Source organism: Pseudorasbora parva, chromosome 2 (assembly GCF_024679245.1).
Source record: "Pseudorasbora parva isolate DD20220531a chromosome 2, ASM2467924v1, whole genome shotgun sequence".
Lineage (NCBI taxonomy): Eukaryota > Metazoa > Chordata > Actinopteri > Cypriniformes > Gobionidae > Pseudorasbora > Pseudorasbora parva.
Genome location: NC_090173.1, coordinates 36715765 through 36739289, shown reverse-complemented (window position 1 = coordinate 36739289; position 23525 = coordinate 36715765). Strand labels below are relative to the sequence as shown.

Genomic DNA, 23525 nt, shown 5'->3' with positions numbered 1-23525 from the left:
ATAGCCAATGTAAATCTTAGTTAATCTCGATAAAATTCTTATTTTTTAAAAATCACAACTGACTGGAAATGTCATTGAAATTAGAAGAAGAAGAAAAATCTTAAGAGGTTATGGAAATGTCTGAAGCAAGTATAAATCTTTCTAGCTATGCCCATCTCAAAAATATTTTATGGGTTAAAATTGTACTTAAAATTATCAAAAAATAAATACAATTAAAAAAAATATTACAATAAAAAAGAATTGAAGAATTGAAAATGCATTCGTCACATGGTGTGGGAGCCCTGTATATACTAGCTGAAATCTTTTTGGCTCATAATTGTGTACTGGCAAAAGTAGATTTAAGCGTTTCATAGTCATGCCGTTGTGTGTGAATCTGCACAAAATGCACAACAACCTCCAGAGTCCAATATTTTGAAGATGTAGATATGTTTACATATATCTGTTTTACCATCACTGAAACTTCATTAACATATCAGTATGAAGGAATTTGCTCAGATATAGCTAATGGTATTTAAGTATATGCGTTATAATACAGGCTAAATTTGGTTACAGCGCTTATAAGAGATGGAGCGTCAAATGGCATTGAATGGCTTCAGCTTCTCTAGAGCACAATGAACTGCAGGAAGGTGTTTTTGTGATAGTAGCCAAATTTGTATAATGCTTGTGAACAACATTGAGGTATAACAAGATTAGAGCATTTTTGTAAAATTGAATCTATGAAGGTATCTTGATCTAAAGGCCAGTGAGGTCAATTGATGTCTAACGATCTTCCTATGTAAGCGTCAGACATGAAATGAACATGGTGTGTTGTACTGTATGTCTCAGGGTTGGTAACACTGATCATGATGGCATTAGATAGATTCTCACTGCTGCTACAGCAACACACACCAGCCTTTTCAAGCCATTCTCTAAGCATTTCAACACTGAACTTCTAAATGACGCAATGAAGAAATCTCTTTATACTTTACTAACCCAATGCAGGCAGGAGTACGCTTTCAGCGATCAGAGATTGTTTAAGCTTTTTTTGTCCTTGAGTCCTCCGTCTTGTTCAAAAGAATTCTTCCTATGGGCCAAAGCAAACTGCTATAGATTTTTATAATAGTGTACAATGATGTCATATTTATGTTCAGTTTACATCATATTCATAATTTAAAAAAGTCTTTTAGACCAGTGATTCCCAACCAAAAAAAACAAAACAAAAAAGATTAGAACCTATTAGAATTAATATCTTATTAATATGTTGCTTTATATTAAAATATTTTGTAACAAGTGCAAGTTTTATATTTATGTGGTCTGTTTTGCATTCAGAATATTTTTTTTTCTCCAGTAAAAAGGATAATGGGGTACCTTATTGAGGTGCCTATTGGGTACACATGACAAAAACGTTTGGGAACCACGTTCTAGACAGACTGCACTTTTATAGTGTGCATCTTATGGCTGCATGCATTTACTTGTAGTCGTTAATTTGAACAGTGTGTTCATGTTTTAGCTTTGGATCAACAATTGAATGTCAGAAACACTAAAATTACATCTTTAGAATTTAGACAAATTGCAAACGTAGTGTTACGGTGGATATTCTAATATCATAAATTGCAATATGGTTGTTAACCTCTTAAGGTACTTAAAAAAGTGACCATCTAGATTTGGAGCAGAAATAGTCATACAGGAGCTGATATTTTTACACAAGGTCACAGTCGAAAGCTTTTCTTGGCATGAAACACTAAAAAGCTCAGCACAAGTCTGGTTATTGTGCTCGAGAGGCTTTCACACATCACAGACTGAAGTCTGTGAATGGAAGACTCCCATGTATAGTCATGTTGGTTTGTTTTTATATACATTCATTCATGCGTTTGCTGTAGGACATCATTATTGCTGCTGCTGCTGCTTCTTAGCTGTTTTGATGGCGGTCTTACCGAGAGCTTAGATCACTTCCATCATCTTTTAGGATGTAAAATTAGCTATTAAAACAAACAAAAAGAGCAAATAAAGTAAACGTGTATATTATCTTTAGAAGCTATGCATTTTGCATGACTACTGCACTTTTCATCTAAAATGCAATAAGAAAAAGAAGAATCCGCTGCTTCCAGTGCCAGGCACATGTTCTTTAGTCCGTTTCTTTAACAGAGCCATAAGAGCGTTTATCAAAGAGATTGCATAATATTCACCCACAGATTATGCTGTTTATGTATGTGTATAAATAAAGTGTACTTCTCTTTTTATCATTCTAATTTGTATAAAAAGGCAGGCAAGTGAGAGTATTTTGACTAGATGAGTGTTGAATGGATTAGTTCAGCTTTAACCTCATGACCTCTGCCAGGTTTCTAAACCTCCCCTTTTGTCTGTTTTTCCTTTTTATTATTTTTTAAATGTAACTCCTCTTCTTTTACTTCTTCCCTTCTATCATCCTCTAACCAAGTGGAATATAGACTTTGAATTTATTTTTACTTTGAAAAGAGTCTTGAGTGAAAAATGAAACAAATTGCACAGGGACAAACACCTGAGTCTCCTTCAAAGTCTCCTCATACTTGACATTTTCTTTCAAATGCGAGTATAAATGATTACAACAGATAGTGGTAGTTTTCAGATGAATGTTCATGTGTAATGAGAAGAGAGCGACCGGTGTAAATGGCTGGTATTCAGCACTAGCTAGCGTGATGTATGTTTTTGGAAATGAGGTATTGTGTGTTGTCTCTGTCAATGCAGGTGCAGCTAATAGGAGCGGTACCTCATTGACATACATTTAACTGAATGTTGACTGAAAGAATCCACATCACTTAACAGCACGTGGAGGTCTGTTTGTTTCATTCTGAGAAATGTATCACTTAATACGTGAACCTTTCCTCAGTTTTGTAGAGATCCATTTTACATGTATATTTAAACACACTAATTCACTGTGAAATATTTTCTTTATTGTCTTTTACAAATGCACTACATATTTATTTATCAGTCGTGTTTGACCAAATCAGAAATTATGATATTTGTTGCTATACCTAGGGCAAACAGTATATACCATTATTTACTCTTCAGTACATTACAATTCGAAAGTTTGGGGTCAGTAAGATTTCGTTTTTCAAGGATCCATTAAATGAATCAAAAGTGACAGTAAAGACTTTTATACTGTTATAAAAGATTTATATTTTAAATAAATCATGTTCTTTTGAACTTTCTATTCATCAAAGAAAAAAATTATCATGGTTTGTACAACAATATTAAGCAGCACAAATGTTTTCAACATTAAAACTAATAAGAAGTGATTCTTGTGCAGCAAATCAGCACATTAGAATGATTTCTGGAGGATCGCCTGACACTGAAGAGTGAAAATTCAGCATTGTAATCATCACATAATAAAATCTCTTTTCACATTACTGTTTTACAGAATTTTGGATCAAATAAAGGCAGTCTTTGTGAGCAACTGAGCATAAGACCCCAAACTTTTGATCAGTAGAGAAAATGGCATTTGCTGAGGGTAAATGAATGCTTCTTTTTCAGGAATTATGCTACCTTAGACTTAAGCGCTACTAAAGGTTGCAGATTCAGTCTTATGTTGAGGTGATCACAATCAACGTTTATTACCACTATGCCCATGAGGTTGATTCAGGGGAACTGTAGGTTCTGTGAATGTGACGCCTCTGCCAAAAAAATTCCCATGAGAAAGCCTAAGGGAAAAGACCAACAGCTTCATGGGATACCATACCCCTTAAGGTTTTACAAGGTCATTTCAGCTTTGTGGTCAGGTGTGACAAGGTGTTCATTTTGAGTTTTCTTTATTCTTTAGTTCTGGTTTTGACTGTCACCCTCATTGTAAATGACCATGACTGTAGAAACAACACATCCCAAATGACACTTTAATAAAAAAGTCTGAAGGAAATGGACTCTTGATTCATTTCAGACAGATGCACGTCTTGTTTTTGCCATTTGCAAAAAAACATAATTCATGTCCGAGTTAAACGTGTCCAACACAACATACCTGCTTTTAGACACATCTATAAATTCAATTGCACTTGACTCTTCAGAAAGCTCTTTCCTGCAGGCTTCAATGTTTTGGGATCATCATGAAGCACAAAATAGTTCAAAGAAAAATGTAACTAAATTTACAAGACAGGAATTATTTTCTCAGCACATTGTCCATATTTCCATTTAGTGGACATATGGAGTGCTGTTACAATCTAGGACATGTTATTAAAAAAATGGCCATTTGGTTTAGCTCTTTATTTGACATAAAATGGTACAATGGAACCCACACCCTAACCCTTGTTAGGCCTATTTTGTACACTCAGTCTTGAAAAACGCCAGCTAAACAAGGTCCTTTTATTCACTCTTTAGCTCACAGTTCACATTCAGTCTGTCGGTTACTATGGTTACTTGTTTTGTTTATTTCTACACAACATTAACAATATTTAACCTCATACAGTTTAAGCAGAGATGAAGATTAACTGCCTTAGTGCTATGCTAGTTAGAATAGTAATCTGACAACATGAGCCAGCTTTGTGCAATACAGCAAGCAGCTTACAGCTGATGAAGAGATAGATAGATAGATAGATAGATAGATAGATAGATAGATAGATAGATAGATAGATAGATAGATAGATAGATAGATAGATAGATAGATAGATAGATAGATAACTGCTAGAGCAATGCGCATTACAGTAACAGGCTGTAACATCAAATGACACCAGTTTACTGAAGTTTGTTATAGAAAGGGAAGATACTGACCTGACTGACTATAAGTGCAAATGTAACATTGAAATATTGCTTGATGTTTTGCACTACAGAATATTTTGACCAGAAACAACGACGACGGCTAGGTGTGATGCATTCAGTTTGCAGTTACAGTATATATTGAGCATATAGAGGTTATAGCTATTTCAAAAGCTGTTTACAGAGCCTTTTGAATGGAGAGATTGAATGTATTAAAAAAAATACTTCATGACAAATGTCTCAACTGGCATTCTTCCTTCCATGACAGAGAAAATTATGCCATCTATCAATAACGTGGTATTGGCCATATAGTGCAAATGTGGAGAAGTGGATTTGTCAATTTGAGGACACCTTTTGGTTTCTTCAATGTCGTCACAAACGTCATCACAAAAAAAGTAAACAAAAACGCTTGTTCAGACAATTCAGTTAAACCACAGGTTAAGGTAGTGACCTTCTGACTGCATAATTAGATCTATCTGTGATGTCATTACAATATCATGCCCCATTGGAATTTTTAAATCTCACCCTCAGTGAAGTGCAAAGCATTGTGGGTAGGCAAAAATATCACCAGCTAAATGCAGACACACTCAAGATGCATAGCTACACAATGTCGATTTCCCTCTCAATGCCCACATACTTCAATGCATCTGCTTGACTGTACCTAAGAAGCAGGAAAATTTTATATAAAATAAAAATCACAAAATCATCAATCTCATTAGCATGCATATATGAGTGTTGAGCAAAACGTACCTGTAATCAAAAAAGAGCTCTTCTCCTCGTTGTATGGAGCGCTTAGCAAAGATTCCGATGCGGTGATCACCGTTAACCATGACAACTGCAATAATAACCAGTGTCAGACGAGCTGAATTGCCTTTGCACTTTGATATTTATATGATAAAATAAAGTACCTTTTGCGTAACAGTTGGGGTTGACCGAGTGGTTGGCGAATCGTATTTTATTCCCTTTTCGGGTTGCATCCACTACAAAGTCTGGAATGATATAAAAACACTTGTGAAAACAATATAATATAATATAATATAATATAATATAATATAATATAGCCAGTACCATTGTTCAAGTTGAACAGAAAACTGGACATGTACTTGTCATAGATTCTGCCTCTCCGGTCTGCTTCATCCTGGGAAATAAGCTACACACACACACACACACACACACACACACACACACACACACACACACACACACACACACACACACACACACACACACACACACACACACACACACACACACACACACACACACACACACACACACACACACAATGCATTAATCAGATCACTAAGAATATAACAGAAGAATCACAGAATTGAATACTCATCATTGGGGGTGTTTCTGATTTCCACACACCTCTCCACAGTACTCAGAGATGAACTCGTTCTTCTGGACTGGCTCTTTGATAAATGTACCCCACCCTGCAACATCAGACGGGGCCAGGAGCAGGTGCTGGCAAACAGGTTAAACAACATTCACATGACTACAGCACCTCCTCTATCTGTTAATTCCCTTTTGATTATCAGCATGTAACATATTGGATGAAAGCAACATGGATGGATAAATAGCAGTGGTGGATGAGGTACACAAATCAATTACTTAACCCTATTCAAATATTACTCCATTTCAATGTAATCAAGTATTAAAAGTAAAAAAATGCTGATCAATGAACCATATATTTATTCTAGGCCAAAACTAGTCAGAAGTCAGCACTAATACAGTAAAACATAAAACTTTAATTTAATTTAAACTTTAATTTTTAAAAGCTAAATTTGTGTAAATATGTGGCAACAAATAGTATAAAATACACTGTACAGATGTTACATGGGGCAAAATGTGTTAACGTTTTAAAAGGAAGACTATGAAAACATACTAGTTTATACCATTTGAAACTCCTACAACAGCAAGAAGATGTTTTGAGATTAATGCCCGTTCATTTACCTAAAACCCACTAACCCGACGGTGAAAAACATTTAAGCAATTGAATGGGCTTATATACACTTGCCCTTTTACACCAGATTTAGTTCCCAAATTACTGACAGTCATGACCTAAATATGATTTCATTGACAATAATCAATACTAAAATAACTTTGCACTATCAGTTGCACGCACAAGTTCTGTCAATATTCATTTTCAACACGATTATTGGATCAATGTGTTGTTCACTCAAGAACAGTTGGAATTGGATCACAAATGAATTGTTGTGTTATTTGGGAACCAATTGAGCGAGTTCATTGGAAAAATGTAGACATCGTACTTGCATCTCAGTGTGGGTCTTGATTTCTTCAGTTTGAAATAATGAGGAAAAATATGTTTTTATGGAATGTAGTAGAGTAAAAAATTCATACCTTCTTGAGTCCTCTCTGAATGCTGCAGTTCTTGCAGGAGACCTGTTTGCTGTCCCAGTGGTCTGCGGCCCCACAGGTCATGCAGAGGTCAGGATCACACTCCCGCACCGCCAGGTAACATGGACACTGCTTGGTGTTACACTGAGTCTTGCAACGACAGCCAGGAAATCGATTCGGACCTAGAACCAGAACACAGAGCAAAACTAGGTCAGTGTGACCTGTGAATGCTTGAGATGTTCATATTCCTAAAATAAACGGATGTTCAAAATGACATCATTTGAGAAAAGGTCAAAATACAGTGCTAGTGCTAGTGCTAGTGGTCTGTCTGATGTTGTTTTGTTGTCGCCCCCTAGTGGTGTAAAGATATGGCCCCTTTAATATTAAAGAACTCATGGAAATAGAGCAATTGACCACTGGACAGAAATACATAATTCTATAGATATTATACATATTCACAATATAATCTTTTGTGTAAGATACAAGTGTAAGATAAAAAAAGATTTCAGATACATAAGAACTACAGAAACTTTTCTAAATATAACAAAAAAATTATTTAAAAAACCTGAAATATTTCAGAATTTAATATTCTTAACCAAATAGTGGATATTTGTATCCCTTTATTTCAGAACTGTGTAATACAGAATACCTGAATTTGTCTGTGCATGTTCATTTGTGTTGAACTCACATTCACGATCGCACTGGCAGAATTTCTCACAAAAGTTTTGTGTCATCACACATGGACAGGAGCTATCACATGGGTGCTCAGGGTGGTCACATGGCTGATAATTGTACACTTGATTGGATGAGTTATCTGTACAACAAACAGGAAGATAAATAAGTAATAACCAAGGTTCCCATGCCAAAAACAAAGAACAGCATTAACAGAGATAAATAAATGCTGTAAATTGTTGTTCATTTTTATTTCATTTCATTTTATTTCAAACCTAATGCATTAACTGTTCAAAAAAGTACCTAATTGTAAAGTGTGACAGCAATTTTCAATTTTAATATTTTAAGACTGAATTATATTGACTATAGATAATAGTCCTTTTGCTAATTTTAAACAAAATTCCAAGAATTTTGATTAAATGTTATATAAAGTACTGACACATTTAGAATGTTATGTTAATGTCCTTCTACCCTTTGGAAAATGTATTTACAAAGTCTTAAAATCTTTGTTTCCTCATTGTATAAGCTTCCAATGTACTGCACATGAACAAAACAGACTATTCATTTAATAATTGCAATTATTTCTTACTACTAATCTCCAGAGAGAACTTTAGAAATCTAGACTTTTCCTTCTGTTTGTCCATTCCTGAAACTGCCAAGCCACTGAAACCACGTCTCAGTCTGGTATTTCATTTTAGAGTCTTACCTTTCTTCAGCTGTATCTTTGCCCATAATCTATCAAACAAACAGAAACACTGTTGTGACTCTAGTGTTCATACTCTGCTGTCTGTGTAACATCCAGTGTATTACAGCATGAATCTGATTAGCAGGTGAAGGTGAAGTGTGTGTGAACATCTTGCCTGTGCTTTCGTTTTTTCTTCTGAGGTGAGATGCCACCATCCTCCAGTGGAACACGGTGAATTAGCACCTCTTTCACTGCAAACTCATATACCTGACACACACACACACACACACAGACATAAACACAGACAGAGCATTGCAACATGTACATTTCCCCACACGCAGCAACACTTAATGGGCGTTAGTCAGTATGAAACCCAACTGAGACGTAACCGCTTATTATCATGTTGATCTTTGCCATATGAGCTTGCACACACTAACACACACACATACACACAAAAAACAACACTCTTCTAGAAAAAGATTTGGACCATTCCCTAAATGAAAGAAAAACACATGATTTGAGGTAATCACATTTCCAGTTAGCCAAACCACATGTCTTTCTGGGAAAAACACACAGGCATACAGTCAAACATTTAAATGGACATATTTTTGTTGCCTTTGCTTTAGAGTAAATATTGCAGACATTTCTGCACATTCAATATGATTGTATTCAAAAGATACATATTTAGCATCCTGTTCTTTTTTCCATTTGTACATACCTCTTTACACGTCTTGGTGCCAATCAGCCGTGCAATGGAGCAAAAGTTGTTGTAATATGTGCCGTGCAGGACTCTAAACAGAGACTCCTCTGCTCCACTCCACTGAGGCGGCGACTTGGACTCCTCTGCTCCTTCCTCCTCTGGTCTCAGTTTGGTGGGACTGGGACATCGAGAGTTACTCTCTGACACACAAACATTCACACAGGTTAATGTCAGGTTTTTTATCTAAAACACTGTTATTGTGTTTTAGATAAAATTGTCTACGTGTTGTATGACCCTTTACAGAAGTAAATCAGAAATTAATAGAAAAGTTATATTGACAATAAAGCCTTCTAAAACCTATACTTTCTGCTTTTAGCTATTATGCCAGCTGTAGTTGGAACCAGCTTCCTGAACAGATCAGATGTGCTCCAACAGTAGCAACATTCAAATCCAGACTCAAAACACATCTGTTTAGCTGTGCATTTACTGAATGAGCACTGTGCCACTGTACGTCCGACTGATTGCACCTTATCTATGCATCATTTTTTAATTCTTTTAGTTTACCTTTGTTCTTTTCTTTGGTTATCATCATTTTATTATTTTTAATTCTCTTTACATTGTATTCTTTTTCTTATGCATTTTTTATCCCTATTTTAATTTCTTTCTATGTAAAGCACTTTGAATTGCCATTGTGTATGAAATGTGCTATATAAATAATCTTGCCTTGCCTTGCCTTGCATGGCTCTCCAAACGGACGAGGCCTTTATACTTGACGCACTCGCCATTGTGCTATTCTTTGAAACGACAGAGGGCGACTCGGAGTAATTGTTCTATAAACCCTCAGGAAAAACCCTCAAGCTCATGCAGATGTGTCGAGTATAAACAAGGCTTAATAGTAGTCTATTTTTACGATAATACTTTTTTTCAGCAAGGATTATGAACAATTAAATTATTAACAATTAAATATACAATGCTAACTGATACCGATAAATTACAACAAAAACAAAACAAATCTTAATGCAGTATAAGCCGATAACCAGATTGGTACAATACATTGTGCATCCTTGTTGTTAGTGCATTTCTATGTGGTTATTAGGGTGTCCTGGTGATTGCTAGGATATGTTGATTTTAGACGTTTACTTATTGGCTAAAGTCAAAATCAAACCTACCCCCAAAATCTATACTTTCTAGATATGGCTTGGATCCCTCCCTTAAATGTAAGTCTGGGGAATTATTTTGCTAGTTTCATCATCTAACAGGTAAAAATAATAAATATTTACTTAGTAAGCAGGCAATACTAATAATGTTCTTGTGTTCCAATAAGTATTTTCAGTCTCTGGTGAAATAGTCAAACAACTCCCATGGGACAAGTTATTTTTTATAATGGAAAAGCTATTTATAGAAATGGAAGGTTTGTGTGTGTGCTATTTTGGGCTTTATTAACCCTTTATCCACTGTGACAGCGCTTTAAGGTGTGGATATGCAGGTTTTGTTTTGTATGGTTGTGTTTATGCTCAACGGTGTTTGCACCTGAGGAACTGGTGGTCTCATGGTCGCTGTCTCCATCTTTTCCCTCCTCACCGGAGCCTGTCGGGCCACATGAACTTGAGGGGCGGGGCTGTCGGCGTCGACGCCGGGGCCTTTGAGACCTCAGCATGTTTTGATCAGCAAACTCTTTTGCCCCTTTCTGTAACCAAAGAAGGGAGAAAGATAAAGATTATTAATAAAACATGGGTTAAAAATTATAAAAAAAATTAAAATTATAAAGTGTCAGTAAAGTCATGAAAATGTTGTATTTAGAATATACCGATGTATTTAGAAAGCTGTACCTGCAGTAGGAAGCAGTCCAGTCCACAGGGCTCTGTCTCCATTCGGATCTCTTTATTCTTCCTCTTATACACATTAGGAGACGCATGGAAAGCTGAGCACAAACAAACATTTACATTTTATTTACATTTACATTCTGAGAGATTCTATCACAAGTGATCAGCACTAAATAAAATGGAAGACATGGACCAAAACCCTACAGTCAAAAATGTGACTACATCACATTCGTAGTATAAATCTTGGCTGACCAATCTTGGGTGATCTGATCATTTGAGACAAACTTTAATGTCAGGTTTAAACAGAGGCTATCTGTATGCTTGATGCACTGAAGAATACTGTACAATATGATATAAAACATCAAAATAATTGCATTGCAGACTAGAGAAGGACATTATAATGTCTTACGGTGCAAGAAGCAGTCGTATTTAAAGCAGCGGCGACAGAAAAGTGTATGAAAAGAGTGCAGACTCTGCTCTCTCTGAACAGATTTGGCAAAGGGGCCGTCCATGCTGGGCGTGCACAGAGGAGGCAACTTCACAGGACTGGACGGCTCCAGGAGATTCTTGTACCTGCAAGAGAGAAGGAAAAATACAGTAAGATAATTATGTGTAATAGCAGCTAAAAAAAAATGAAACTAAAACAAAAAGAGTTTGAGGTCAAAAGAAGTCTCATGTTCTTCAGGGCTGTATTTATTTGATTTGAAAAGAATTCAGTAAAAACAGTAATACCGTTTTATATTTTAATATATAATTTATTCAAGTTATGGCAATTCTGAATTTTCAGCATCATTACTCCAGTCACATGATCCTTCAAAAATCATTCTAATGTGATTTGCTGCTTAAGGTTTTTTTTTGTGTTTGTGTGGTGAAAGGGCGATTCTGAAATTCACTGCCGCTTCAATATAACTGTGTGTATATATACACATCTAATTAAATTGATAAAGCTTTAATCAATATTTATCTTCTTCCTATATTATTATAATGATTTTTTCCAGTTATGATTTTGCTTTATGTTTCTTGTTTTCTAAAGTGTCTTTCATTTAATTTTTAAAACACTAAACCTTTTACTGAAACACTAAAGATCTTACATTTCATTTTATCTGAGCCAATCATAATGACATGGATAGACCTTCAAAACAGTATAACTGTTGGAACAATTGTATGTAGGATAGAGCGGGGCAACGAGACGGTGGGAGCGGGAACGTGGCCTACGAACTCCTTATGAGACTTGAAGCTGGCTTCTGCTGTTGAAACTGCAAACTATTCTTAAGGAAATTTTTATTTTACTTAATTACACTCCTGGACTCTTGGTCTTCATTTTTCACTACTGGTCTTGGCTGTTAACCCCTAACAGTGGAAACCATGATATTTTGATTTATTTTAAATATAAATGTTTTGTTACATTACAATGACTTTACTGTCACATTTGATACATTTAATGTGTGGGTAACACTTTACTTAAAACTTTTGTGTTTAATACATTAAAAAAGGTATTTACCTTGTAAATTATAATGCATCATATCATTTTTATAAATAATTCTAGCCAAAGTTTAAATGCAGTATAATATTTGCAGCTTCTTGGTTACATCTGAAATTTTTTGTTGTTGTTGTGTTTTAATGCAGTATACTTTCTAAAATTGTAACAATGAATAAAGAAAAAATAAAGCTATGGTTACAATTATTCGTGAGACCATTAATGCATTATAAGGTGCATTACAAGGCATAATGAATACATTAAAAATACTTTTATAATGCGTTATATATAAAGCCTTTCAAGTAAAGTGGAATTTCTGCCATTATTTACTGACCCTCATGTTGTTCCAAAACCATTCCTAACAACCGTGGTCATTATGACCTGTAGTTGTGTGTTTAATTTATATTTTGTGTGTATTCTATGCATGTTGTTTCATAAAAAGAAAAAAAAGAAGAACTAAAATAATACAAGTTAATACATCACATACATTGATGACAGAATCTTCTGTTTTGGATGAACTATCCCTTTAAAGTACTCAATTTGTGAGTACAGGGCATTAAATAGCCACTGATTTTCCCTATCCAGCAGAAAGTAATAACATGAGCACAGCTGGTGGAATGAACAATGATGAAATGAAACCGTAAACAGTTGGATGATAATGCAGAGTGTGACGGGTTTTTGTTTCCACTGCTGCTGCGGGGGCAGCACAGCCAGCTGACAGCAGAGCATGAGGAGCTTCCCATGAACCTTCATTTACCACGGCTTTAAGTTGGCATGACATACTCTTTCCTATTCAAGTGAAGAATGTGCATGCATGTTAGCTTTGCCATTATGGTTGCATAAACTTGTTGAATAAAGGTGTTTGTTTAGGAATGCATTGTGCATAGAGTATAATGAATTATAATAATAAATCAAAATAAGTTAAACTGAAATTAATTAGATTTAACTGGACTAACCTAAAAATCCATTTTAAAACACTTGCACCTGTTTGGCCAACCAATGGTAAACAGGGGAGTGTTGGGAAACGTTTTTTTTTTTTTTTTTTTTGAAGAGTGTTATTAAAATAAACAATTCACATTTACATATAATAAAGTTTGAAACAGGAGGCAGGAGAGGCAGGTTTAGGAGAGTCAGGTTTGAATCAGGCCTTCTTCATGTTAAACTAAAACATAAAAAGAAAAAAAAGAAAAAACAAAATCAAAAAGAGTGTGTTCAATAATGTGGCCTACTTGTCCTTCAGCTCCTCCATGGTGCCTTTGTATGGAAACATGGACGCGATAGCAGTGAAAATCTTGTCGTGGGGAATCTTCTTATTAGTGGAGAGCTCTCTTCCTGTTGATGGAAAAGCAAGTGTAAAAAAGTCCGGAATTTGACTTATAAAGTAATAGCAGACTAGTGCTTATGTGTGTGAGCATCTTTCCTCTGCTGTGGCGTAAGGGTCAGTGTGTACTGTAACGGGATACTGGCCTAAAACAAATTGAATGAACAAACAGGTTTACCTAGCTCTCACTGGGAATACAGGCGACACTAAGAGCAAACAATTGCATGCAGACAGAGACACACAGAGGCTGATCTGATGGGCAACACTAGTCCTAGTTTATTTGTTGTTCAGCCAGTGAAATTCAACTCTATTGTCTCTGGTCATTCAGTTCTATATTGCCAATTGTCTATTAAAAACACCATTTAGTAATTTGACAGAACAACTTATTAATCTATTGTTTTTTTAAATATCCTCTTAAAAGCATTAATTGTATGCATTTTTAAACAAAAAATGTATTACATTTTTGTTAAATGTATTATATTATATAAATTTGCATGTATATACTCTTTCCATTATGTTGCTTCTGTTCGAAACCAACTCACCTTCAGCAGTGCTCCTCCTCTTTCTTTTGAAGAAGGCCACTTTTGACTCATCTGGTGCTTCTGATGCACTTTTCTGCATCCCTTTCTCCTCCTCCTCCAACTCCTCTTTATTCTCTGCTCTCTCTGTGGGTTCTTCCTCCTCTTCATCCTCTGGGTCTGAGTATTGGCTCAATGCCTCTACCAGCTCCTTAAAGATCCCGTCATTTATGAATCCTCCCTCTGTTATCAAGGTACAAGATATGAATGTACAACAGACTGCCGTTTTAATATTCACAAACATATGATATACTGATATAACAACTTGAACAGCATCTACATTACAGTGACAGAAAAGACTTTTATAATGTTATAAAAGGTTTCTATTTTTAAAAAAATGCTGTTTTTTTTTAACTTTTTTTCATCAAAGAATCCTGAAAAAAATATTAAGCAGAACACCTATTTTCAACATTAATGATAATAATAAATGTTTCTTGAGCATTAAATTATTCATAATTTCTGAAGGATCATGTGACATTGAAGACTGGCGTAATGATGCTGTAAATTCAGCTACCAATTATAGGAATAAATTGTATTTTATTCGAAAACAATTCATTTAAATATAATAGTAATAATATTTTTTTATATTAAAGGTGCAAGCAGATGAATAAGCCCTCGCACCCAGGGCCACCGCCACCCGGTGGCCTCAGGATAACAGTGAATAGTGGGTGACATGCATTTAAGAGGATAAATACAGGAGTAATAAAGAAAAGAAAGAATAATAAAATAAAGTAATTTTGATTTGCCACACTTCCTGCTGCCAGCAGGTAGCTCTATGACTGCAACTAAATATTGGTGTGTGTAGATGTCTTCAGGTTAGGACTCATTGTATGCGCGTCACAACAACTTCCTGTTTTATGGCGAAACATCGAACTTTGTCAGGCCGCCACGGACATGCCCTTCACCGAAACTCAAGATCTTCGCAATTTGACCAACTGACCAAATATGCTAATCTCTAGGAGGAGTTTGTTAAAGTATGGAAATTATAAGAAAATTGCAGAGAAAAATCTAAATATCTCACTTGCCGTTGATTTTCAGATTTTTCCTCCTAAGGAATTTTTTGTAAGTATAGGGCTGTTATATGTGTGTACCTGAATTTCACACATGAAACGTAGAGCAAATGGCGCTGAATTGAAATTCTGTAGGTGGCGCTGAATACATATCAGGACTCACCTCGATCACCATGCACCCCGTCATAATTGTCAATAAGCTCTTCCAGAAAAGCCTCATCCTGTTCCAACACCTCGTCTCCCATGTAGGGGATATTATGCAGAAACGTCTCATCTTCCACCTCAGAGATAAAGAGAGGGAAAAAGTCTGTAAGGAAGAACGCTGTGATTTATCACTGCATTGATAAGGTTCTTTTAAATGAGAGAGAAATGCACAACAATTTTGTAAATGTGTGTTGCGGGTGGGTGTTTTTGTATATGCCTATATTTGTGCCTGTAAGTGAGTGTAGGCGTTTAAAGACGCGCATCCTCCTCTACCTGAGAGATGATTTCAAAAACACATGCTAAGGGCTGTCAGAACATGTGAATGTGCTGCTGCCAGGCTGCTGACCTACTTTCAAAATGACCAGTGTCATAAAATGATGCTTTTCTCTTTCCTTCTTTTTCTGCAGAAGCAAAGCTGCTAATGGTGATCATGATTGAGTGCTTTTTAAGTGTTAATGTGTGTGCGTTTATTGTCCACATCCAGTACCATGAAGTTCTGCTGCAAAGGGGACCAGGAGTACATGAATGGTATCCCAGCAACAGTTGTCAAGGGACGCATGGCAACTGCCTGGTTTGGAAAGGACGGAAAACCAAACTCCACCATGCACAACTGTGGTTGGACAAGAAAAGAAACAGAGGAAAACAGGATAAGTCAAAGTGTCACTCAAAACTATTAAAGAACCGTTAAATTGCTTTAGTTTATCACTAGATATAAATAAATAATGAACAATTATTAAAGAAAATGTTCACCCAAAAATGAAACAAACAAACAAAAAAATTGAGGTAAAAACAAAGGGGGGGAAAAGAGGAAATGTTCAAGAATTAAACTTGTCACTCTTTTCCATGCATTTTAAAGTAAATATGGACTGATGCTTTAAAAAGGATGGAAGAATGCACACGTTTCATAAAAGTAGTCTGTATGAAGCATGCACTGTATTCCAATATTCTGAAGCCATATTATGATGAGGCTGACTTGTGGCAAAAATATTTCAATCATGACAACTAATTGGAGTGAATTCTTACACCAACATTTATAGGCTAAGCTAAAATATAGGCTACAGTAATTATCTTCACTAAACAGACGAACGTGCTCTTTTAACATGGACTTAAAGGACATGAGGGTGGATTTTTGCTTCAAACGATAGGCTAGGTGCATACATATGCTATAACATACATAAAGTGCATGCTACTGCAAGAATATATTAAAACACCATAGCAGATCTCTACAGGTGGCAGTAGGGAGAAGGAGAGGTTAGCAAAAGTTTTCATAATCGCGCAGCAGGGAGATCACAGTCTAGGGTACCAATATGTGGTTATATGGATTACGAGGAAGTACGCCTCGTTGGCAAATACCAACCAGTCTGTGCTCGGTTAGAGTTTCATGACTGAACTATGTATTTAGACCAGTTTTGTGTTCTAGATTAAATGATTAATTGAAAAGATTCACAAATCAGTCATCAAAGATCAAGGGTGGATAGAGACTAATCATACAGACATCTATGATGTCTTTGTGTCCTTTTTGAAGCTTGAATGTATATATATATATAGCTTTCAACAGACCTATGGCCATCCTATGACAATATGTACAATCAAACTGTGTGCCCGTTGTTATACATGTACATTTTTGACCAAAATTATAAATTAATCCATTAATCAAAATATCTAAATATTTGGTTTGGTGTATCTAAAGAAGTTAAAGTATGGTATTGTTTTGCAGTGTTGATGCATGCAGTATCCAGCTGTGCTGGTATGTGAAGCAGTCTCTCTGTATTCCACAGAGAACTAAGCTCTGCTGGGCCCGCCGGCTGCTTTTATTGTGGATATCACAGGAGTTTTAGATATTGAGCACTGACTTGGCAAACATACAAAAACTTTTTTGGCAACAGAGCAATTTTCTAAAGTGGAGGCGAAAAATCCCACTTAGCCACATTTTTACCAGTCTACTGGTAATATTTGCCCGGACTAATTAATTAGAGGTTAACTGTGCTACAGTCAGTCCATTAATAACGTCATTAGGTTGATCTAAACGCTTGTCAGGTAGGATATGATAAAGTGGGTACTGCAGGAAATAAGAAGGCAAACTGTGGCACCTGATCTTGAGTCATTACTGGCATTTTGTTAGAATAAATTAGGTTTGGAAAATGCCAGGCAAAGCTGACTATTTATTGATTCAACCCATAAATCAGCTAGAGGGGACAGTCTTGTGCTGAATTAGCAGCAGGTTCAATTCACAGTAAAGCGATCTAGTGTCATAGAGCAGATGCAGGATGACTGACAGTGGGTTAGTGGTAGTCAAGGTCCCCGGCTGTGTCATTCTTGCCTTTTTGTTGGGCAGAGAGCCACCACTTGTGGAGAGAGGAATGGACTGGATTCGAAGCTTGGACCATTCCTCATTCAGCAGCTCAGTTCTTCCTTCAATCTTAAGGCGATTCGACTGGAATAAAGCCTGTAAAAAACACACACTCAAAGACTCAACCTAATAGATAAAAAGACTGAAATACATGCACTAGAAAAATAGAGCATAGAAAAATAGAGAAAAATAAAAGACAGTAGGATGAAAATAAATAAATAAATCAAGTGTACAACCAAAAGTTTAAATGTTTTTGATAGAAGTCTTTTAGGCTTACCAAAGCTCCATTTATTCAAAAATACAGCATCATTACTTATTCAGTATCATTACTCCAGTCTTCAGTGTCACATGATCCTTAAGAAATCATTCTAATATACATACATACATACATACAATTCCAACCCATTGGGCCACTGAATCTGCATTAACGACAACAGCTGGGGCAACAGCCTTAGTCCTAATGGGTTGTTATCATAGCGATCAAAATCCAGTGTTCGGCACTTTGCGTACGTGAGTTTTTGTTGTAGATGTCTTAAAAAAAAAAAAAAAAAAAAAAAAAATTGTTGTGTACTGTGCTAATTAATTGAGATTTCTTACTGCTCTTACAGGTTTTTGGCCTTGTCTGTTCCGTTGCTTCTATTACTCTCCCCTTTTTTGTAAGTCGCTTTGGATAAAAGCGTCTGCTAAATGATTAAATGTAAATGTAAATTCGGATTCTGATGATAAATAGAAAGGTTTAAAAAACTGCATTAAAAAACTTTTGTAACATTATAGATGACTTTACTGTCACTCTTGATCAATTTAATCTATCAATGCTGAATAAAAGTATTATTTCGCAAAAGTAGAGTATAGAAAATACAGAATAAGATACAGTGAAAGAGTAAATGTTCTGACAGACTATAAGAAAGAGTTTTAAAAAAAGCTACAGCAGAAGACCTTTTACCTTGACCTCCTCAGCTTTGCGGAAGCGTTTCAACTGCCTTAACCTCATGTACTCGGATTTGACTCTCTTCTTCCATTCCAGCAGACTGCGGGGAGGCTTTGCAGTGCAGGGCCGGGGACCTGACACCTCCTCCATCACAGGAGCAATACCTATGAATGGAATAAATACATGTATAGTTGAGCTCAAATTCAGACTGGATATAAAAAGAATGTTTAAGGATTGTATAAAATCTACAGCAAAAACTGAGATAGTAAAATATTATAAAATACTTCAGAGTCCTCACTGTCCACAATTTCAGTCAAATAAAATGTATGTAATACATTACACAATGCGTGTGTTTGATTATATAAAAATAAATTTCAGTCTTAAAATGTACAATTATATATGGTGCATAAAATCCTCTGTATTATTATTTATTTGAGTGATTCTATCTTCATGTGAAACATACTTTCGGGGATGTGAAAAACAGCACCTTCCAGAAGGGTTCCCGTCAGATGTGACTCATTTTCTTTCAGACACACACATACACAAGGGACCAATAAATCGCATGACTCAAACTTTATCATTCAGAGTGACTCGAGGACTCGCTCACTGCCCCCTGCAGTTCACAAAACACAACTAACATTCCGCATTGTACACCATTTAAAGGTCTGCAATTCAGATTAGTGTTTAATATTTAAGGAACTGGATAATTATTTGATAGAAATGACAAGAGCGCGTTGGCTGTCAGAAAACAAAACTGCAATGCAAATAGTATCCAAGTGACACTGCACGGAAAAACACGCGCTCCTCACGCGTACACACACTGGAAGTGGGCGTGTCTCTCTCGCGAGCTCTTATCACCACGGTGCGGATAAGTGCGTAGTAGCCTACACTTTTCACCATTTTTTAACCATCCAATAGTGTTTTCTCGAACTTTCGAGAAACGAAAATGAAAAATAAAAGGTTTGGTAAGGATTAGCGTATGGCTGCACGGGCCACGAATGAAAGCGTTCATAATTAAAGACGCAAGCGTCAACAACGCCACACGTTAAAATATTTGCACGAGAAACGCTGTGAAGCAAAACGATACACGTTGAGACGATTTAAAAATGTCGTGCACACATGCTCTTCCCCTCTCGCACATGCTGGATAACGATACTCATAATCGCTGTCGCAGTTTGAAATACCTTAAGTCCCTGCTCCTTCCTTTAAATCCTCGCGAATCAGCTTCAAGTGCGCAGCAAAGAAGTCCGCGTGCCCAAAAAACGTCCAGTAGTGAAAAACGGTGTCCTGGCTACCGACCCACTGCAGATGTAGGTGCCAGAATGTTTGTGTTGACGAGCGCAGGCGATGTGAGGATTCCTCGGTCGTCCGTAAGCATGTCGAGATTGTAGTTGTACAGTTAAGAGCTGCGCACTTGGTTGGCACGGTCAAAGCACAGGGTGACGTCTTTATTATGAACATAGCCTACTCCAGCTCTCTTTGGCTGGACCACAGGCTACGAGTGCACTGTAAAATAATAATGCAACTTATTTTATGAATAATTAAAAGACTAACATGTATGAGCTCTGACATTTAATTGGCAAAATTTAAAATTGTAATTAAGCGAATTATATTACATCTTTCTATAGCAGCAGCAGTAGTAACTAAGTAGCCTATTATTACATTCTTTAAAAGCTGCTTTATCCAGCATACGTTTTAAATAAGTATTTCAAACATGAAAGTGCATATGACATAAAAACGACTAAACCCTTTAAGTAGCCTAAGTTATGTAGGCTACTTGATAGCAATATACTTAAACATGTAGCCTTTAGACGTGATCTGTACACGTGGATGTTAATATATGCAGAGACAGCTAGTCTCCGCGCAAAGGGGCTTGGCTTGAGGATCCAATGCTTGTTGTTTTTGCACGGCTCCTTTGAGATCCGCAGCGCAATAGCATGTGCTGTTTTCCTCCAGAGAACGAGGGTAGCGTGTATGGCAAGCCTGATTACCATTAAAGGTATAGTTCACCCCAAAATAAAAAATCTGTCATTTATTCACCCTCAAGTTGTCCCAAACCTGTATGAATTTAAGGAGCCCGGAATGTCACCTATAGGAGAAAAAAAAAAAAAAGATATATATATATATATATATATATATATATATATATATATATATATATATATATATATATATATATATATATATATATATATATATATATATATATATGCCAACGGTTTTGCAATCCATTCCCTCAGTTTATAACCCGTGATCATGAATTATGAATTCTTAAACTGTTCCCTCAGTTTAACAAATCATGCCCACAGATTAATAAACCGTACACACGAATTTCCAATCCATGCACTAAATCAGATTTTGCAGACCGTACCCTCGGTTTTTAAATACATTCCCACAAATTAATAAACCGTGTGCACGCTTTCACAATCCGTACGCACGGGTTTGTAAAAACTGTAGTCACGGATTAATTTAAGAAGAAGAACAGCAAACTCCCAGATGTTAACGAATCTTATTGTTTTATTGTTTATTATTCATCAAATTATATTAACTGCAGTTATTCTGGAATACAACGATTTAATAAGAATTTTGTTCGTCAAAATCTTGTTTAATTGTAATAATGACTGACTTTTCATTTCTTTGTTTCTCTTTGCTTCTTCTAAATGCACGTAGCCTAAATGCAACAATATGCAAATAATAATTATAATAATAACAACAAAAAAGTATTATTATTTATTGTATTTATTTTTTAAATGTATTTATTTATCAATTATTTTTCATTTATGATTATAAAAGAGTACACTTAAGACAGTATGTTTATCATTAAAAAAATTGAATATTTTATTTTAAAAAAGAAAGAAAGAAAGTTTTTATGTTTGTGTACTATTCATTCTAAACTTGAAGACTTGTTTTGGTGATTTTATTATACTATGCTTTTTGCCCAAAATGGACTTTAAAAGATAAAAATTACAACGAAATAACCAATTCTCTCTCTCTCTCTCTCTCTCTCTCTCTCTCTCTCTCTCTCTCTCTCTCTCTCTCTCTCTCTCTCTCTCTCTCTCTCTCTCTCTCTCTTTCTCTCATTTGAGAATTGAACACAAACAAGGAAGAGAAGACAATGCTGAATAAAGTCGTAGTTTTTGTTATTTTTGGACCAAAATGTATTTTCGATGCTTCAAGAGATTCTAATTAACCGACTGATGTCACATATAAAGTGACATCATATATATATGTCACATATAAAGTGTATATCATCATCATGGACTACTTTGATGATGTTTTTATTCCCTTTCTGGACATGGACAGTATACTGTGTATACACTTGGATACGCTCTCGGACTAAATATAAAATATCTTAAAGGTGCCCTAGAATGATTTGAAACAAATATGTTAAATTGTTCTCTGATATCTACATATCTACAAGCCAAATACCCTCTGGCTTATTTAAGGGCAACATTTGGTCAGATGTAGTTTTACAGGTCCATTTACAACCCTATAAATTGTCCCTAGGATGTAATACTCTGTTTTTGCCTTATTTGGAAGAGTCATGAATATTAATGTTGAGATCTGCTCTGATTGGCTTATTTCAGCTGCTCACAGCTCACAGCACAGCAGTTCAGTTGTTCAGCAAAGCGGCTGGTGAGTCCTGACCGTCCTGACAGAACACAGACTGACTGAATGGCACTTTAAGCAGAGCATCTCAAATGGAGATTGCTAAAATGGCGCCTACTTGTTTACTGGTGTTTTCATATCATCCGCGCATGAGAAAGATTTTGCATGCTTGCGTTTTGCCAGATTTCAGTAATTTAAATCCCCCAAACAGCTTTTCTCTGTCTCGCGCGTGGATGATCTGAAAACACCCATAAACAAGTAGAAAGCATTTCAGCAATCTCCATTTGAGATGTTCTGCTTAAAGTGTCATTCAGTCTACATTTTAGACTTCTCTTTTTTTCGTCAACGATATTGGATGTTTATAGCCTGGATGCCAGCCGAACTTAGCCCCGCCCACAACATTTTTAGGTCGGGCAGTTCGGTCTGGCATCGCTCCATAGAGGAGTAATTATCCCCGAACAGAAACTGTTCGGACCAATGAAATCATCAGGGCGGGCTTTAGACGATGATGGACAGATGATAAACAGTAATTTGTTCAAATCCTAAACGGAGAGCTTGTTTGTGTATGCATTCACCTTCACTATTTCTCTCAAAAATTATGATCATGTTGGGTAAGTACTCTGTGTATCATTAAATAAATAAAAATTACAACACTGGCAAAGATCGTTTATTCCAGCATGCGTGAAGACAGGGTTGCCAAGTTTTTACAACAAAACCCGCCAACTACTAGCCCAAAGCAATAGCTTCTCGGGGGGGTTCTCCGGGGAAAAAATTTTGGGGTATAAAATGTGTGTTATTTTGGCACAGTTGCCTGCTAAAATTCGAACTCAGGGGTTTATATATCACATAATAGTCGTTTCAACCCGCGGACATAGAAAACAACCCGCGGAAAAAACGCAACACAGTGCAGTTGAGCTCTGTTGACATTTGACAACTCCGTCAGTTCCGTCCATGATGGGCTCCGTCAGAAGGCCATCATTGACACCCTCAAGCGAGAGGGCAAAACACAGAAAGACATTTCTGAACGAATATGCTGTTCCCAGAGTTCTGTAGGAAGGAAAAAGTGTGGCAAAAAACGCTGCACAACGAGAAGAGGTGACCGGACCCTG

General features: G+C 36.1%; 1 protein-coding gene across 1 annotated transcript; it reads right to left on the bottom strand.

The window, feature by feature from the left end:
• Positions 1 to 4194: 4194 nt before the first annotated feature.
• ezh1 (enhancer of zeste 1 polycomb repressive complex 2 subunit) lies at positions 4195 to 20429 on the bottom strand. The gene is made up of 20 exons (XM_067418807.1): positions 19992 to 20429; positions 18823 to 18971; positions 17850 to 17975; positions 16017 to 16139; positions 15489 to 15606; positions 14280 to 14498; positions 13646 to 13748; positions 11349 to 11512; positions 10946 to 11037; positions 10647 to 10803; positions 9135 to 9316; positions 8592 to 8683; positions 8438 to 8466; positions 7748 to 7873; positions 7063 to 7241; positions 6070 to 6165; positions 5767 to 5848; positions 5607 to 5687; positions 5449 to 5533; positions 4195 to 5359 (listed from the first exon to the last, which is right to left on the bottom strand). The coding sequence occupies exons 2-20, from the start codon at positions 18955 to 18957 to the stop codon at positions 5299 to 5301; spliced, it is 2250 nt and encodes a 749-aa protein (XP_067274908.1). The 5' UTR covers positions 18958 to 18971; positions 19992 to 20429; the 3' UTR covers positions 4195 to 5298.
• Between the last annotated feature and the right edge of the window lie 3096 nt (positions 20430 to 23525).

Coding starts and splice junctions, on each gene's coding strand:
- ezh1 (XM_067418807.1), bottom strand. CDS start 18,957: ATGGAGGAGGTGTCAGGTCCCCGGCCCTGCACTGCAAAGCCTCCCCGC. Junction 16,140..17,849: donor GCTCTCTGCCCAACAAAAAG/GCAAGAATGACA, acceptor GTCCAACCACAG/TTGTGCATGGTGGAGTTTGG. Junction 13,749..14,279: donor GAGGAGGAGCACTGCTGAAG/GTGAGTTGGTTT, acceptor TTCCATCAACAG/GAAGAGAGCTCTCCACTAAT.